Source organism: Haliotis rubra, unplaced genomic scaffold (assembly GCF_003918875.1).
Source record: "Haliotis rubra isolate DU_JTF1 unplaced genomic scaffold, ASM391887v1 Scf260, whole genome shotgun sequence".
NCBI lineage: Eukaryota > Metazoa > Mollusca > Gastropoda > Lepetellida > Haliotidae > Haliotis > Haliotis rubra.
Genome location: NW_025766670.1, coordinates 187,758 through 207,595, shown reverse-complemented (window position 1 = coordinate 207,595; position 19,838 = coordinate 187,758). Strand labels below are relative to the sequence as shown.

At 38.5% G+C, this 19,838-nt stretch overlaps 1 protein-coding gene across 1 annotated transcript in view; it reads left to right on the top strand.

Annotated features, from left to right (window-relative positions):
- LOC124280109 (mitofusin-2-like) overlaps window positions 1–19,838 on the top strand; it is a 357,012-nt gene that overhangs the window by 274,321 nt on the left and 62,853 nt on the right. The window contains exon 5 of the mRNA XM_046716000.1: window positions 6,927–7,048. Coding sequence (XP_046571956.1) covers window positions 6,927–7,048 — 122 coding nt within the window. The remainder of the gene's footprint in view (window positions 1–6,926; window positions 7,049–19,838) is intronic.

The window sequence follows — 19,838 nt, the reverse complement described above, 5'->3', positions numbered from 1 at the left end:
TACCGTGTTACGATGGCATTGGAAATGTGCTGCCATCTGTTGTTGGCTCATTCCTGCTCCATTCCAATGGCTTCATGACGTTGAACAGATGTTAATCTTGGCATGATGTGCATGTGACTTCTCATGTGAATTTGTGAACGTTTGAATGACCAAAGATCAAGCTTTCGACAGTGACAGCAATTTCAGAGTTTCACATGCTGTGTGCAGCTGCACAGGCTGCACGTGCAGTAACACATTGCAAGGTCATAGGCCACCGTCAATGACGTCACGTCGCCTGGTACGTGCATGAGCGTTTAATTGTCTCCAATACTTGCTATGTTCACAAATGTGTTTATGTATGAAGACACTGTGTGCCTATGTTTATATTTTCTGTGTGCACAGTTTCTTTATGTGGCCAGTATATATCCCCGCGCGGCGGGGTATAATTATTCAAACAATCTGAATATGCTGTTTTGACACTATACATAGATTAATAAAATATTGAAACCCCCGGCCCCCATAAATTTGAAAGAACAAATCAGCTGACAGTTACTTTAAGTCCAACTTGAAGTTTTTGGACTAAGTCCAAATCGTTTCCACGGAAATCATGAAAAATAAAAATTCCAAAAACCTGCAAATAGCAAAAAGCAATACTTCAAGATCTGTTTGATATATCTGTCAAGTCTTGTAGAAAGATATTGAACGGTTTTCGAGTTGTGATCCGGAAACGAAACCCACCCCTCCCTTTTGAGACTAAGTCCAAATCGTTTCCATGGATAACCAAGAAAATTAAAAATGACAAAAACTTACATATAGCAAAAGGCTTCACTTTAAGTTATGTTTGATATATCTACCAAGTCTTGCAGAAAGATATTGAATGGTTTCGGAGTCGGGAAACGAAGCTCACCCCTCTCTTTTGAGACTGTGAGAAACATTTCCATGGAAACCAATAAAAATACAAATGCCCCAAATCTGCAAATAGCAAAAGGCACCACCTTGAGATCAGCCTCACATATCTGCCAAGTTCTGTTGAAAGATATTGAACGGTTTTTGAGTTGTGCTCCGGAAACGAAGCCCATCCCTCTCTTTTGAGACTAAGTCCAAAACGTTTCCATGGAAACCAAGAAAATTAAAAATGCCAAAAATCTGCAAATAGCAAAAGGCACCACTTTTGGATCTGCCTCACATATCTGCCAAGTTTCGCTGAAAGATATTAAGAAGTTTTCGAGTTGTGTATACGGGAGTGATGACTTCATCACAATCTCAAAACAATCAACCCTGGTGATGATCCACCTTCGTCAAGAAGAACTTCGCCAGTGCTGATTGGTCATTATATGAGGCTCTGTGTGTTGAACACTTAAAACATGACGTATTTGCGAACAGCGAAGATCCTATACAATTGTTTTCCGATATTCTCAAAGGCATTGCTGAACAAACGATACCCAAATCCTCTGCAAATCCACATATTCGTAAACCATGGTCTAATAATGACTGTAAACAGGCCAGAAAGTACAGGAAGAAAGCGGAAAAATATTTTCGCAAACATCCTACTGTCCATAATTTAGATAAAGTTAAAAATTTTAATGCCAAGGCACTTTTAAACAGAATAAGCCTTAGTCTTGGAGGAACTATGTTTCCAAAATTAATTCCTGTACACCTATGTCAAAGGTGTGGAATATGATACAAAGAATTAAGGGCAAAGGTTCCAAATCTACTGTTCACCATCTGAAGGATCGTGATAATTTATTAACTGATAAGTCTGATATTACCAATAAGATTGGTGAAACTCTTGCCAAACATTCTTCTTCGTCAAATTACATCCCAGAATTTCAACAATACCAGAAACAACAGGAGAAGAAGAGAATAAATTTTAACTCAGACAATGGCGAAGACTATAAAGCACTATTTTCATTACATGAGCTACCCACTACCCTTGAGCAAACTCATGATACAGCAACAGGAGCTGATAAAATACACTATCAGCTCTTGAAGCATTTACCAGAATCATGTTTGGAAACACTTCTACATATTTTTTATACAATATGGACTTCAGGGAATTTCCCAACTTCATGGCTCAATGCCATTGTAGTCCCCATTCCAAAACCTGTCCGGGATCATACTGATCCGTCTAATTATAGACCAATCTCTTTAACAAGTTGTGTCTGTAAAACCATGGAACGAATGGTTAACAATAGATTTACTTGGTGTCTTGAAACCAACAACCTTATAACAACATTCAATGTGGTTTCAGGAATTATCGCAGTACCACTGATCATCTGGTACGTTTGGAATCCTTTGTTAAAGTGCAATAGTAAATAAACAACATGCAGTATCGATATTCTTTGATCTCGAGAAAGCATACAATGCCACCTGGAAGCATGGTATTTAAAGGATTTACATGATTTTGGTTTAAGGGGTCGTTTACCTATTTTCATATCACAGTTTTTAACAGACAGGCAATTTCAAGTCCGATTGGGTTCAACCCTGTCTGACCATTATAATCAGAATCAGGGTGTCCCACAATGCAGTAATTTGTCTGTAACATTATTTAGCATAAAGATCAACAGTTTATCCAATGTATTAAACGAGTCAATTGGTGGATTACTTTTTGTGGATGATTTTAATATTTCATGTTGTGGCTAAAATATGCATACTATTAAACGGCAAATGCAGTTGTGGTTAAACAAGATAAAAAAATAGTGTCTTTTGAAAACGCCTTTAAATTTTCCAAATCCAAAACTAATTGTGTACATTTTTGTAGAAAATATAAACCGCATAAAGACCCTGAACTGTTTCTAAATGGCACTCCCATCAAAGTTGTCAAGGAGACCAAGTTCTTGGTTTTAATTTTTGACTCCCATTTAACGCATATTAAATACCTGTTTCCAATTCGAAGTGGGGAGGGGATCAAGCTGCCCTCCTGCACCTATACCGATCATTAGTCTGTTCCAAACCTGATTATGGCTCCATTGCAAATGGTGGAGCTTGTAAGAGCAACCTCAAAATATTAGATTCTATTCATCACCAAGGTCTAAGACTTTGTCTTGGATCCTTTAGAACTTTTCCTGTTGACAGTTTCTACGTTGAGGCCGATGAGCCATCTCTTTACCATTGCCGTATAAGATTATCCTTACAGGATGTTACAAAACTATATTCATATAAGTCAAATCCTGCATTTAATTGTTTTTTCAATCCTTTTTATGAGGACCTGTACAACAAAAAGTCTTCTCTTGTTCCACCTCTTGGATTACGAGTCAAGACTTTCATTTCTGCTGCGGCATTGAGCTTGAAAATATATCTCCTTCCCGCCTTCTTTCTTCTCCTTGGCAATTGGTGAGGCCACAGGTTGACCTAACACTGACAGCATTTAAAAAATCTGAAACTAATTAATTACAATATAGACAAGAATATAATCAATTCAAAACTAAATATAATACATACAAATCGTTATTTACAGATGGGTCCAAGGACGGTGGCGCAGTTGCTTGTGCCACTGTCACTGGATCCAAAACAATATCTTCTCGATTACCAAATAACAGCTCTATTTTCACAGCAGAAACTCACGCCATATTAACAACTCTTAGGTATATTAATAAACACCGTAAATATAAACAATACATAATCTTTTCCAATTCTCTTTCGTGCCTTCAGGCCATTAAAAACCTTTCTTGTAAACATCCACTTGTCATAGAAATTATTGAATTGTATAATGATCTTGCTACTGGCCAATGCAACATCGTCTTTTGTTGGTTACCCAGCCATGTTGGCATTTCTGGGAACACAATGGCCGATCTTGCTCCTAAGGCAGCACTCAACAAATCTGTGACACCACTTCTTATTCCATACTCTGATTACAAAGCTAGCATTAGAACCTACTTCCGGGATATGATGCAGAAGAAGTGGGACACCCAAGTTGGTATCAACAAATTACATGAAATAAAAACTCTATATTGGTTACACCTACTTTGGTTGTCAGTCCTGATTAGAAGAGGTCGGTTAAAGTTCGGCTAAATTTTTCCTACAATCGCCAGCGGCTGTGGGGATGGTGTAAATCCAACTATAGTTTGGCATGAAATGCATGTGGACCCAGTTTTTTGTAAATATCTCTTCATCCAATGACCCAATCGATCTCAAACTGTACAAGTGGATGTTTTGTCAGGCAACCTATTCACATTGTAAATCACCGATTGTATGCATTTGCATTAAAGAATCTGTCTATGTAACTGTCAACAAAATAAACAGCAGAACGCAGAAGGCTTGCAGAGGGAGGGAGCCAATGACCTGTAACAGCGGGAGTGTTGGGTCACAAAGGTAAATGCACGTGCAGTTCATGATAGTTACCTGTGCACTGCACAGTGATAGACCATTTGGATCATTCACATTGACTACTTCTAGCTGTCATCATGAAGGCTTATTCAGATGATGCTAAACGTTTAATTAGAAATGTGTTTAATTTTTTTTTAAAAGAGAGCAAACGCAGCAAACCGATTTATAACGTGTGGGATTAAATGAAACGTACAACTTTTGCTCTTGGCATGAAAGAGAACATCATGCTAACAATTGTGAAAAATAAAACAACAACCAATAAACAAAACCTTGTACAAAAAGGTAGTCATCCAAAGTTAGATTCTTTTGACATCAGGGTCATCAGCATAGCTGACCTACATTGACGAACGTTGACCTTTATGACCCAACACTGCCGCTGTTACAGGTCATTGGCTCCCTCCCTCTGCAAGCCTTCTGCGTTCTGCTGTTTATTTTGTTGACAGTTACATAGACAGATTCTTTAATACAAATGCATAAAATCGGTGATTTACAATGTGATTAGGTTGTCTGACAAAACATCCACTTGCACAGTTTGAGATCGACTGGGTCATTGGATGAAGAGATATTTACAAAAAAACGGGTCCACATGCATTTCATGCCAAACTATAGGGTCCATGCAGGTAGCAGAGGTACTGTAAGTCCCCATAGTCCCTAGTATGGTGATCTATCTTCGGTTGTTGGCAATCTATAGCCCATTTTTATACTGTCTTGTCCTAATTCGAAGTCCAATTTTAGAGAGATATGCTAGTTATATTCTTAATACTGTGATTTTCTAGTTGGTTTTACTGTCCTTCGTTGACATGTATTTATGTTCAATTTGAACTTGTTGTAGTCATGATATGGCTGAAATATTGCCGATGTGACTGTAAATTTTAACTCATTCACTCACCATATTAGGGACTGTGGGGACTTACATTACTTTTGCTACCTGCATGGACTCGAGCTGGAATTACATCATTCCTTCAGCTATCAGCAATTTTTGACAATCAAGCAATGAAATAAATGAACATGAATACTATGATTAAAAATAATAGTAGGTTTAAATCTACCTTAAATGCTTTGGAAATCACTTACCCTCTCAGGAGGACAATACTGTTACAATACTTCAACCCCCTTTGAGTGAGTGAGTGAGTTAAAATTTCAAGTCACTTTGGCAATATTTCAGCCATATCGTGACTAAATCAAGTTATAGTTTAATAATAATTAAAGGTACATGTACATTATAAAAAAACTGTCAACGAAGGACAGTAAAACAACTAGATTATCACAGTTGTATATGTAAAAAATTGTAATTAAATCTAAAACATTTTAACTATAGAGGACAATACAATTTAAAAACAGGCTATAGATTGCCGACACCTGAAGGTAGATCACCATACTAGGGACCAAGGGGCATACAATACTTTGCTTCCTGCATGGACCCTAGCTGGATTTACACCATCCCTTCAGATATTAGCAATTTTGGACAATCTAGCCTAGATTAAAATAACACATATGCTGCGGTTAAATTGATAGTAAGTATAAATTTACTATAATTGTTTTGAGACTTACGTATCCTCTCAGGAGGACAATAATTTTACAGTACTTTAACCCCCTTTGAGCCACTAAAAGTCTCAGTTACCAATCTAAAATATTTATCTGTTCACAAACCATTTATAAAAATTATCTAGTAATTCTATTTCTTGCAAAAATTCGATGATAATTGATAATTTACATTAAAAAGATCCTTAACTGTTTTGACATTGAAATATTTATCCCTTGTGATGGAATGAGTGAGTGAGTGAGTTAATATTTCACGTAACATCAGCAATATCTCAGCCATATCGTGACGAAGCATTTATGCAATAAAAATGAAAACATTTTGAAGCGTAAAATCTGTCGACGAAGGACAGTTAAAATCCTAGAGTATCACAGATATGAATATAAAACTAGAATGTAAATCTAAAACATTTTAATTGAAGAAGTCAATGCAATATAAAACACGGGCTATAGCTCGCCAACAACTGAAGGTAGATCACTATGGTCCATGGGGTTGTGGTGGAATGCTTGATGTGGAAGGAAGGCCCGAGGTGATACAGGTTATCAATGTTGTAAAACCTAAGAGTACAGGCATGGTGCTGGCAAACCTAGAGACATTCAGAGAGAACCAGGATTCAAAGCAATGATCATAGTATCCTGGCATGCCCAAGGGAGGCAACTATGCTCAGCAAAATTAACGCCTGAGTAGGACCAATGCATGTTATATTTTTATGGGAGGAAGCTCCAAGGGTTACTGGTCATATAGATCAACCTCTTAGGATATCAAGAAACATTAGTGTAGATATTGTGCTGATAGACCTTGACCTTGTGTGAATCTCAGATTGGAATACCGGAATAGAAATCATCGGGTTCCGTCACGTGAACAGACGCGAATCTACACAATGAACTGTATTGTTCCACAAAATGACTGGACCACTTATTTGATGAATATCAGTTATCGTTACCATAGTTACAGAGAAAAAAATATATTGTGCCCTTGTATACATAAGAAGGCTGTGCTATTTGTTTTGTTTTTTGTCATGTTTACGTAGGCGTATATTTGCCTTTTTGTGCCAGGCTAATATCGGTTTGATTCCTTCCAGTTAATCGAACAGTTGGTCCACAACCTGAGTGATCAGAGACTCGAGTCTAACTCTTTAATTCGGATCCTGTGGCCAAAGGATAAGTGTCGTCTGTTGAGAAAGGATGTGGTGTTTGTTGAAAGGTAAGTAACAAAAAACCAGTAAGAATTTAACGTACTCCACGCTAGTCATAAGAATATAGCGGATTGGATGATCATTCTGTTACAGCTGGTTAAATCGCCAAGTAATGTCAATGGAGCACATGACTCGCTGTAGGGGTGAGATGCAGTTTATTCAGATATTTTCCTTAATCATACATCAAGCCCCGTTTGTTGAATAGAGCCTTACTGATTAGACCATGTTGTGCTGATACATGAGTTCATATGTTACCTGATTGATGTTGATTATCTACCATTGGACCTTGTTGCCTTGTTGCCTTGTTGCCTGAGTGCTGTGCTGTGCTAAAGTGTTATTACAGGGGTGCTCAGATTGGTGCATGGGAATTATGGGAATTTGAAATTAGCCAGTAAAGAGCTAGGAATTAGGGTCATGTGATAAACAATAATCCAAAATGAGACCATACTCTTGATCCAGCATATTTTGTGAATCCTAAACATAATAAGAACGTTTCAGATGAATGAAATTCATCTGAAATACTTGACAAATACAACCAAATATCAATATGATTGACATATGCTTAAAACCACAAACTTTAGAATACTACCACCCAACCTTCAATATTTTTAGTGACCGTTTTATGACTTATATAATATTTTTATTCTTATTTGACTTGTAAACAATAAACACTATAACACCATTTCATATTCAATAATTGTAAAACAGTTCTATACAAACAAACCAAACTGACTTATTAAAAACATGAAAAATGTCACTGCTACAATTCCATGTGTATTGGCTGATTGTGTATTGTCATATTCTCATGACATGAGAGTGAGTGAGTAGATATTGCTTAAGGACGAATCAGCAATGTTGCAGCTATTGTAAAGAAATGTCAGTACACGCTCTATGTTAAAAATCATAAGGAAAATTCTCAGTCATTTATCACATTCAAGGGCAAAAACTAACTTTGAGATAAAAATCTATATTTTATCAAACTATTTGATTACTTTTAAATATCCTAAAATCAGATGGTCAGAGACTGTTGTAAAAAGTTCAGATAAAGTATGAACATAAAAATCATAAAAACGTTGTCTGATAAGCGCAAAATCAACAGTTACTCAAAATGTGCGTGATTGTAATTCGAAAAATGAGAATCGTCACCTTTAGGTAAAAACGAATACTACCGAACGTGTGTAAAACTATACTCACTATATGTTATGTATGTATACTCTCCCAAAAAAGAAACGCATATAGGAATTTCAACTGTATTTTTATGTTTATTTGGAAACATCTTGTAGGCTTTATGAGTCAATGAAATATAGCGAAATTGCACACTGGGAATGCAGACTTATCCGTCTTTGGCACTAACTCGAGGAAAGTGAGTCTGAGTGTCACATGGAGACGTGTGGTGGCGCTGAAGTCAATTCCTCGTGTGACCGCCGTGGGCATCCAGAACTGCACGGCATCGCCTCGGCATCGAACGAATAAGTCTCAGAATCTCATTTTGTCCTGTCGCAGCCCACTGTGCCTGTAGTGCCTGTGCGTGTTGCAGAAGTGTCTGGGGGCTGAGGGTTACGGCGTTGCACCTGTCTGTCCAGGGCATCCCACAGATGTTTGATCGGGTTTAAGTCCTGTGATCTTGAGGGCCAGGGGAGCACATTGATGTTGTGGTTCTGGAGGAAGTCTCTAGTGTGACGTGCTGTGTGGGGCCTGGCATTGTCCTGTTGAAACAACTCCCTCTGGCGATCAATCATTGGAAGGAGGTGTGGGCGTAGGATTTCGTCAAAAACCGTTGAGCTGTCAGGTTGCCCTGGATCACCCCCAAATCATTTCTCCTACGGCAGGTGATCGCTCCCCACATCATAACACTTTCCCGGCCGAATATGTTCACCTAGGGAACGCACGTGTCGGCGAAACGTTCACGTCGACGTCTGTACACCCGCATTCTTCCATTGCGTCGTTCCAATAGAAATCGTGATTCATCACTGAACCAGATTCTACGCCAATTTGGTAGGTTCCAGGCCTGAACGTTGGTGCACCATTGAACTCGATGTCGAAGATGTTGTTGTCGAAGCACAGTGCCAAAATAAGGTCTTCTGGCACGTAAACCAGCCTCTCTCAACCTGTTCCTGGCAGTCTGTGCAGAAAGCCTCCTCAATCCGGGTATTTGTCGAGCGGTACTGGTCGCCGTAGCTGTTCGATGACGCAGGTGATGTACCCGGATGTAGCGATCCTGCGCCGCAGTGGTTGTTCGAGGTTGCCCACTATGAGGGGTATCTGCTACCGAATTCCGCCGGCGATATCTCCCCCAGAGCCATGAAATGGTGCTTTGGTGAACATTCATGCGTCGGGCAAATGCACGTTGAGACTCGCCAGCTTCAAGGAAACCAATGGCGATATCACGGTTGGCTTCACTTAGATGTGGCATCAACAATATTCCAAATACAGTGAATAATCGACAGACAGCGATCAACCTTGTATACCCATCATTGAGACTATCTGATCCCCAACTTTTACGTGCTTTGCATGTGAATTGTGTATTCTGTGACACTACCCGCCGAAAATGAAAATCATGCTGTTAATTACGGGTATTTTACGGATGGTGCGTTTTGTTGTGATGTTTCAAAACATAAACACCATAGGACTCATAAACAGAGCAAAACCTTTTGTAAAATGAATCGACTTTTAATTCATTGCTACATGAAATTGCAATTTTCATGATGCGTTTCATTTTTGGGAGAGTATATATATGGTTACATCGAAGATGAAGTTCTCCACTAACTTTGGTGGAACCAACTGCAAACCTTTAGCAGATGAATTGTACAAGGACCATGCATCAAAATGATGTAAAGCATGTGCAAATATTGTGCATGTGAATAATATATTCAACGTTACAAATTTGTTTTACAATACATCAGTTCATGTGTAAACAATACCATTAAACAGTATGGAATATTTTGCAAAATCTAGTTTAGAACAGTTGACCGAAGCACGTGGCTACATTCACACTAGTGAGACTAAACTTTTGATGGGTAGTATATGTCCAATGCGGCAAACGCTCTGAGACAACTGCATCATGGCGATATAGACCAGAAGGGGGTAGACCTCCAATCAGTGGTTTGTGGGTGTGGAGCTTATTCGAGACTTTGGTAACCCAGCTTTTTTGCCAATGATCATTCACACATTTTGAATAGAGGATCGGAGATCGGAATACGGGAAGCTTGTGCTTGTAGTAGACTTACTGAGAGCAGATTTTGTCGAGGCATTGACTTTACAGTTGCCACTGATGCCAACATGGCTGGGCAGCAAACAAAATATTATACTTTTTTCATCCAAGGATAGATTGAGGTGATAATTTAAAATGTCAGCCAAGAATGGACGATCCTGTTTCAATTTTTGATTGCTTGTAAGCATGACAGACTATCAGACCATATTAGAAAGTTGCCCCTGGAAGATTTTTTAATGTACATGTATTGTATAGCTAATAATATGGCCTGAGCTTCTAAAATTGAGCTGTCATCGGTTCGTCGCAACGACATAGTACAATTGCATATAATGGCTGCAGCTGATACCTTCTCCCATCTTTTTTATCCATCTGTGTAATCATATGCTTGTTCTGTTATTTGTCTATATTTGATAAGCACTTGCTTCTTATCTGAGTGAAAACTGGTAACCCCAGGATAACTTCTGTTTAATTCCAAGGTGAATTTTCACTTTGTGAGATGACTCATAATGCCACTTCATGTCATGATTTTCATTAAAAAAATAAATAAACAAAATGAAAATATGTTTTGCAGATATATTCTTGCTTTTTGGCAGACTTTTAAACTCTGAAGTAAAGATTATATCTCCTTGTTGAATAAATTAATTTCAAAAAGTTCATTAACTATTATAGATAAAATGATGAAAATATCGAATATATTAACACATGATAATAATTTTCTGGAAGTATGGTAATTTGGACAAATAGATATTAAAAAATCTCTGTAAATATTTTAAATCTATTCGAATATGAGTTCACTCTATTTTTCTGGACACAAGATATTAATTTGAATTATAACTATGATGTTTCCTTCTAGATCCACCAAGTCCATCAAAAGCTGAATTTCACCACTTTCAAGTTTTACTTTGATTTCTAGCCTTTCCATTATCTTGCAAACAAGATTGTAGGTGCCTTTAAATAAGTGTTTTCATGCAGTGAATCATGGGTAATATTTAGGGTCATGCCCAACCACTCTCGTACCCAGAGTTCCATGTGCCTAACTAAGTTATCGCTACACCGGAGTGTGATGCCCAACTTAATGAAGGTTTTTCTATCTCGACTACTGAAGAGCTCGCTATCCTAGCTAGGATCGGTAGCTCAAGTTAGGACAGGGATAGGATCATTTCGAGAATGGGTCTTATCCTAACAGTAGGATTTCCTAACTTCTGTCTTAACTATAGTCCGTTTGGCTGAAAATGAATTGCAATCTAACTGGAAAATTAATAAACATATAATGGTCAAAGAAACGCTTATCACAATCAAAACATCAGACCAACTCTGTGAGGGTTTTTTAGAATTTGTGTTCTAAAAATAAAAAAAGGGAAGGAGTGCAAAGAGAGAAACAGCCATGTGTACACGAGTCACGTGCACAAGTGCCAACAAAGTTATTGATTCGTTTACCTGTGCTGTGCCGTCGCCATCATTTCTCACACACCTGGCTGTTCCCCTCTTTGCACTCCTCCCTCGTAACGAATATTGAACTGTGTAAATATTTTAATAATAATTGGTCAAACAACTTTTTTATTTTTAGAAAATAAATTCTGCAAAAAAATCACAGAGTTTGTCCGATGTTTTGACTATGATCAGCGTTTCATTGAGCATTATATATTTATTAGTTTTCGAGTCACATTGCAATTCATCGGTCGGATTTTGAGCCAAATAGACTATAGTTAGGATCTGTCTTAGCTGGGCCACTTTCAAGAATAGGCACCCTGGTTGTTTTGACTGTCATGGTAGCATTGTTGATATTTCCCAGACGGCTATATCAGAAAGATTTAACTGGGTAGATTTTAAATGGGATTCTATACAGATGCCCAGTCGTGTAATTGTGTTTGGTTTCCTGTCATACTAACATTTATACAGAGGATAGAACACATTGTTATATGTTGGATTCGAAGGATTGGAGCAAGGTTTTGTGATATATTAATCGTCTTAAATGAAGACATGGTTTATTTGCCTCAACATCGGACTATCAATGGGCGAGGTCCTGAAAACAGTTAAACATAATCTCAGACCTTGATGGTGAATCCTGTCCAACCCTCGTAAATATGATTTGCGAGCTAAACCATATATATATATATAACACCCGTAGTCGAGTTTAGATCGTATTAAAGCTCGGTAAAGATGTAACATTTGACACAACCTTCAGAATATCCAGTGCAATGTTAGGAAAAAAGGATAATTTACTGTCAAAAGTAATGCCTAAGAATCTGGTTTCTTTGACAACCTTGATTTGTGTTTTATTTAGAAATAATTCGGGATCAACGTGAGGTTTCCGTTTATTGCAAAAATGTACATAGCATGTTTTAGTTGTAGAAAATTTAAACCTGTTTTCTTGGGACCACGTGTGTTTTGATGAGACAAAGTTGTAACTGTCTTTCAACAGTATTCATATTTGTACCCCTTCATGAAATATTAAAATCTTCAACAAACACTGATCCATCAATATTTTCATTAAAAATCTTAGCAAGGTTGTTTAATACTGAAAAGCGTGACTGATAAGATACCACCATGAGGGACTCCCATTTCTTGATCATATAATTCAGACAATGTGGATCCCTCTCTAACTTTAAATTTTCTATCTTCTAGAAGATGTGTTATAACGGCTGGCAGCCGGCCACGCAGTCCCATGTTGTGGAGATCTTCAAGCGTGCCATATTTCCATGTGGTGTCGGAAGCCTTCTCCAGATGAAAAAAGATAGATACGTGCTGCTTTTTAACAAAACCATTTCGAACAAATGATTCCAGTCTGACGAGATGGTCAATGGTGCTTTTCTGGCACCTTTAACCACACTGGGTATCTCTTATTAGATTCTTTGATTCCAGATACCAAACAAGACGTCCACTGCTCATATGTTTCTTACGTTCCAGGCACCCATGAAGGGCCACCTCCTCGTGGTGGGTGCTGGGTCACGCCAAGCGCCCTTCAACCCCCCGTTGTGGACCCGGGGGCATATTTGGTCCACCAACCTGTTCGCCGTGGGTTGCGCCCCTGTGTCGGTGGAGGACGGGATCCTGGTGGTTGAGGGCACTGGTTCTAGGAACAGTGTTCCTTTGCCCAACACACCACTTTGGCCCTTACTTCACCTAGACGGGTGGTTGAACTGGCCCGGTTCAATCAATCGGCTGGTCACGTCATGCCCTGTGCATGGAAACTGCTTTCAATATTTGCTGTTTTGAACAATTCAGACCATTTTGACTTTGAATATTCAAATGTTTGCTGAAATTACATTGCCTAGAGTCCTGTGCCAGAAGGCGGTGGCTCATGGGCCAATCTGGTGATATGGATCTCTGAATTCTGAGTTTCTTGACATTACTGTCATGGGCCGAACCAGCCTGACATTTATTCTTTTAGATTTCTTAGCTATTCATGTCTGTGTTTCTGGAGTATAGCCTCCCTGTAACCCTGGTGTTGCAGTCTGGTTTCCACTGCAACATCGTCCATGTTGACACTCGATGGCGGGTGGGGGCAGGGTTGCGAACCTTATTATTTTACTATGGCTCAAAACACGATTCTGGTTCGCCTAAAACAAATAAACGGAGACATCTTTCTTCTTCATCTGATGAGGAGGTATCCCCTTTATTGACTGAATCCTGGCCAAGATTTGTGGTTATTGCAACTGATGATGGGAGTCCGTTAAATATCAATCCTTTTGCCGCTCTCCAAGGGCATCCAAGGTGTCTCGCGGAGAGGTAAAGACGTCACCATCGCCTCCGAAATGGTTCACTTTTGGTAGAATGTGTTCGGAGGCAGCAATCTGTCAATTTGCTGGGATTACAGCAGTTTGTGAATAAACAGGTTGTTGTCTTAGTGCATAAGACATTGAACACTTGCAGAGGTATTGTGAGAGACAGGTCCCGTTGTTTATCCGACATGGATGAAGACGAGATTGTGGCAGAGTTAAAGGACCAAGGTGTTACTACTGTGAAGCGTTTTACCAGGAAACAAGACTCAAACATTGTAAAACAAATACATACCTATTCACGCTTGGTATGACACAGCTTCAAATCCATTAAGGTTGGATACTGTAACATCGGAGTGGAGGTATATGTACCAAATCCACTCGTGTTATAAGTGCCAAAATTTGGACATGGTGCAAGGTCTTGCACAGGCAAATCTGTATGCTCGCTGCAGTGGAAGTCACGAGAGTAATGACTGCAGTGATACCATACAATGCGCTAACTGTGGTGGTAATCATCTGGCATCTTCCAAATCTTGCCCAAAGTTTGTATATGAGGCCAAAGTTCTCAAAATCAAATGTACTAACAACCTATCATACTTTGAAGCAAAGAAAGTAGTAAATGCAGAGTCTAAATCTTCTACAGGACCAACATACTCAGCCATAGTTTCTTCTCCTTCTCCGACACCTGTCTATAAACCTCAACCAGTTTCAACTGCATGCCAAACCGTTATATCTTGGGTGACTGATGATCAAATAACCTTGAATGACACAGATCTAACATCAACGATTGTCAACGCTCATCAGCCTCCCAGACTGACCTAAACGCAACCAGATAATATAATTAACTCAGGCAACACAGAGTGTTACCCAACTTTCAAGAAAAGAAAAGAAAAAGTTAAGGAAAAAGAACAGAGCACTTCAGCATTTGGAAGATTCTCCTTCTTGAGCTCTCCTGTGCTGGTTCAAAATTCGCTTGAACCACTTGACATGGAGATTGCTTCTTCACACACAACGGTAGGAGTGATGACTCCTTGCATTCTTGATCTCCAGTCAAACCACCATAAGCATTTTTATGAACTTAATCCAATGGAATTGCAGGGGTCTTAGGAACAATTTTCAGGATTTACAATTATTATCGCAGGATTTTAAGCCATCTGTGTTTAGTTTACAGTAGACATACCTGAAAAAAATACAGACAACTTTGAATTTCGCCAGTACAATTCATTCCATTCGTTTTTCACCTCCAGGTGATAAAGCCACCGGAGGCTTTCTATTTTGGTGAGGCAGGGTGTGATTCATAGCTCTGTCCCCTTAAAAGTCCTCTTCAGGCTGTTGCTGTCCGCCTTTTCGCTACAAATAACCTTCACTCTTTGTTCATTGTACATTTCTCCATCTTCAGCTCTTCAGCAGTCTGATCTTCAGGATCTATTCAACCAGCTTCCCAAACCCTGTATTATCATGGGTGATCTTAATGGTCATAACCCTTTGTGGGGAAGTACTGATACTAACATTAAAGGAAAAATCCTCGAAGACTTCATTTCTAATAATGACCTGTGCATATTTAATGATGGATCAGCCACGATTTTACACCCTGGTACAGGAACATATTCTGCACTAGATCTATCACTCACAGACCCAAATATTTATAACGAATTCGAATGGTCAGTTCATGATGACCTGTGTGAAGTGACCATTTTCCCACAATACTTTCAGCTGTAAATCCAACTGATTATCCTCCTGCAACAAGGCGAAATTTTACAAAGGCTAACTGGTCATTATATCAGACACTTTGTACTGACGAACTGAAATCTGACCTTTTTGTCAATGCTCTAGATCCTATTCAGTTGTTCTCAGATAGACTGAATCGAATAGCTGATGAAACTATTCCTAAGTCCTCTGCGACACCACACATTCGCAAACCATGGTTTACTGATGATTGCAAACAGGCCAGGAAGTGTAGGAAGAAGGCAGAGAAATACTTTCACCGACATCCTACAGTTCATAATTTAAATAATGTTAAAATCACTAGTGCCAAGGCTCGACGTGCTTTTAAACAGAATAAGCGTCCAGTCTTGGCGACATTATGTTTCCAAGATTAACTCACGGACACCAATTTCAAAGGTGTGGAACATGATACAAAGGATAAAAGGTAAAGGTTCCAAATCTACTGTACATCATCTGAAGGATGGTGATACTTTGTTAACTGATCAGACTGACATTGCAAATAAGCTTGGTGAAACTCTCGCCAAACATTCGTCTTCCTCCAATTATGTCCCTGAGTTTCAAAAACATCAGAAACAACAGGAGAAGAAAAGAATAAATTTTACATCAGACAATGGAGAAGACTACAATGAATTATTTTCAATGCATGAGTTACGTACTGCCCTTGAGCAAGCTCATGATACAGCAACAGGAGCTGATAATATACACTATCAGCTCTTGAAGCATTTACCGAATCATGTTTGGAAACTCTTCTAAATATTTTTGACACAATATGGACTTCAGGGAATTTCCCACCTTCGTGGCGTAATGCCATTGTAGTCCCTATACCAAAGCCTGGCCGATCATACTGATCCGTCTAATTACAGACCAATCTCTTTAACGAGTTATGCCTGCAAAACCATGGAACTAATAATAAATAATCGATTAACATGGTATCTTGAAACCAATAATCTCATAACAAATATTCAATGTGGCTTCAGGAAAAATCGTAGTACCCTTTGATCATTTGGTAATGATTAGAATCCTTTGTAAAAATGCAATAGTCAATAAACAACATGCAGTATCGCTATTCTTTGATCTCGAGAAAGCGCACGATACCACCTGGAAGCATGGCATTTTAAAGGATTTACATGATTTTGGTTTAAGGGTCGTTTACCTCTTTTATATCACGGTTTTTGAAAGACAGGCAATTTCAAGTCCGAGTGGGTTCAACCCTGTCTGACCATTACAATCAGGATCAGGGTGTCCCACAAGGCAGTATTTTGTCTGTCACTTTATTTAGCATTAAGATCAACAGTTTATCCAAGGTTTTAAACGATTCAATTGATGGATCACTTTTTGTGGATGATTTTAACATTTCTTGTCGTGGTAAGAATATGCATACCATTGAACGGCAACTACAGTTGTGTTTAAACAAAATAAATAAATGGTGTCTTGAAAACGGCTTTAAATTTTCTAAATCAAAAACTAATTGCATACATTTCTGCCGTAAATATAAACCACATAAAGACCCAGAACTGTTTTTAAGTGGCACTCCCATCAAGGTTGTAAAAGAGGCCAAGTTCTTAGGTCTCATTTTCGACTCCCATTTAACTTTTCTTCCGCATATCAAATCCCTGAAAACTAAATGCCTGAAGGCACTCGATTTATTGAAAGTCGTGTCTAATTCAAGGTGGGAGGGATCAAGCTACACTCCTACACCTTTACAGATCACTTGTCCGCTCGAAGCTTGATTACGGCTCTATCATGATATGGTGGGGCCTGTAAAAGCAACCTCAAACTACTTGATTCTATCCATCACCAGGGTCTAAGACTTTGTCTTGGGTCTTTCAGAACCTCTCCCATTGACAGTCTCTACGTTGAGGCCGATGAGCCATCTTTAAAACTTCGGCCATATCAAATTGTCCCTACAATATATCACAAAGTTATATTCTAATGAATCCAATCCTGCTCACACTTGCGTTTTTAATCCTCTTTATGAGGATTTGTATAATAAAAACCTTCACTTGTCCCACCTCTTGGGATAAGAATCCAACAATATATTTCTGCTGCTGGCATTGAGTTGGAGAATATATCTCCTTCCCGTCTTCTTTCTTCTCCTCCTTGGCAATTGGTTAGGCCACAAGTCGACCTAACACTCACTAAATTTAAAAATCAGAAACTAATGACTTACAATATAAACAAGAATATAATCAATTAAAAGTAAATATAATACATATAAATCCGTATTTACAGATGGGTCCAAGGATGGTGGCGCGGTTGCTTGTGCCACTGTCATTGGGTCCAAAACAATATCTTCCAGATTACCCAATGACAGTTCAATTTTCACAGCTGAAGCAAACGCAATCCTAACAGCTCTTAAATATATAAATAGACACCCTAAATATAAACAATACATAATCTTTTCTGACTCTCTGTCTTGCCTTCAGGCGCTTAAAAATATTTCTTGTAAACATCCACTTTTAATAGAAATTATAGAATTATATAATGATCTTGCAACTGGCCAATGCGACATCGTCCTCTGTTGGTTACCCAGTCACGTTGGTATTTCTGGGAATACCATGGCCGATCTTGCTGCAAAGGCAGCACTCAACAAATCTGTGACACCACTTCTTATTCCTTACTCTGATTATAAAGCAAGCATTAGAACCTACATCCGTGATCTGATGCAGAAGAAGGGGACACCCAAGTAGGTATAAATAAATTACATGAAATAAACCCTATATTGGTTACACCTACTTGGGTTGTCAGTCCAGATTTGAAGAGGTCATCATACGACGATGTCAGATACACACGATATACTCATCATGAGTACCTATTAAAAGGTGAGGATCCTCCGTTTGTATCCCTTGTGATGAAAGAATCACGGTCAAGCATGTCCTGCTTGACTGTGTTGAATATTCCATCACAAGGGATATTTATTTCAAAGTAAAACTATGAAGGATCTTTTAATCATATAAGTTCTCATTTAATTATTGCCTTTTTAAAAATTAGACTTGCTAACTGATTTGTAAATAGATATATATTTTATTATTGGTAGTTTAAATTAGTAACTGAGATTGTTAGTGGCTGTACCCTCAAAGGGGTTGAAGTAGCGTAAAATTATTGTCCTCCTGAGAGGGTACGTAAGTCCCAAAGCATTCAAACTAAATTTAAATATACCATTAGTTTTAATCGTAGAATATGTGTTATTTTAACTTATGGCTAATTTGTCAAAACTTGCTCACGGCTGAAGGGATGGTGTAAATCCAGCTAGGGTCCATGCAGGAAGCAAATGTACTGTAAGTCCCCATGGTCCCTAGTATGGTGATCTACCTTCAGTTGTTAGCGATCTATAGCCCATTTTTATATTGTGTTGTCCCCCATAGTTATAGTGTTTTAGATTCAATTACTAGTTTTACATATATATCTGTGATAATCTAGTTATTTTACTGTCCTTCGTTGGCAGAATTTTATAATTTCACTTAAATTGTTGATATATTTATAACTTGCTTTAGTCACGATATGGCTGAAATATTGCCGATGTGACTTAAAATCTTAACTCACTCACTCACTCTTACGTTCCAGATGCAACTGGTCAGCGGTATAGGACGGTAATTAGTAGGGTCTGTGTGATCGTTTCCTGGTTTTGGTATAGGCATTACAGTAGCTTCACGCAAGGAAGGTAAAAGTTACCACTTTCCAAAACATTGTTAAATATGGATAACAGGACTAAAAAAGGTGGTTCTGTACTGACCATGTACTGATCAAGAAAACCAATAAAACATGGACCAGCAATGGCTAGATCTAAAGCGGAGTAAGTTTCAGTAGCTGGATGTGAATATGTGTTGCTACTATCATTAAATAGACACAGATCATGGTTTTGCATCGTTTCTTCTAACACTCTCCCCTTATTATTTTGATCAGATGAACCTCATAATCGATTGTGACCATTAAGACAGAGGCCCAGATAAGCTGCGTATCCGGGTAAAATACGCATAGAAAATTTCCAATTACGCATTGAAAAATAATTGTTGCGTACCAATTACGCATTTAAAATGTCAGATACGCAAAAAGTTTAAAACAAATGCTTACGGAATATATTTATAAAAAATCGCTTGCGTAATGAAAAAGACATCGATTGCTATCAAGTTGTACTGTCAGTAC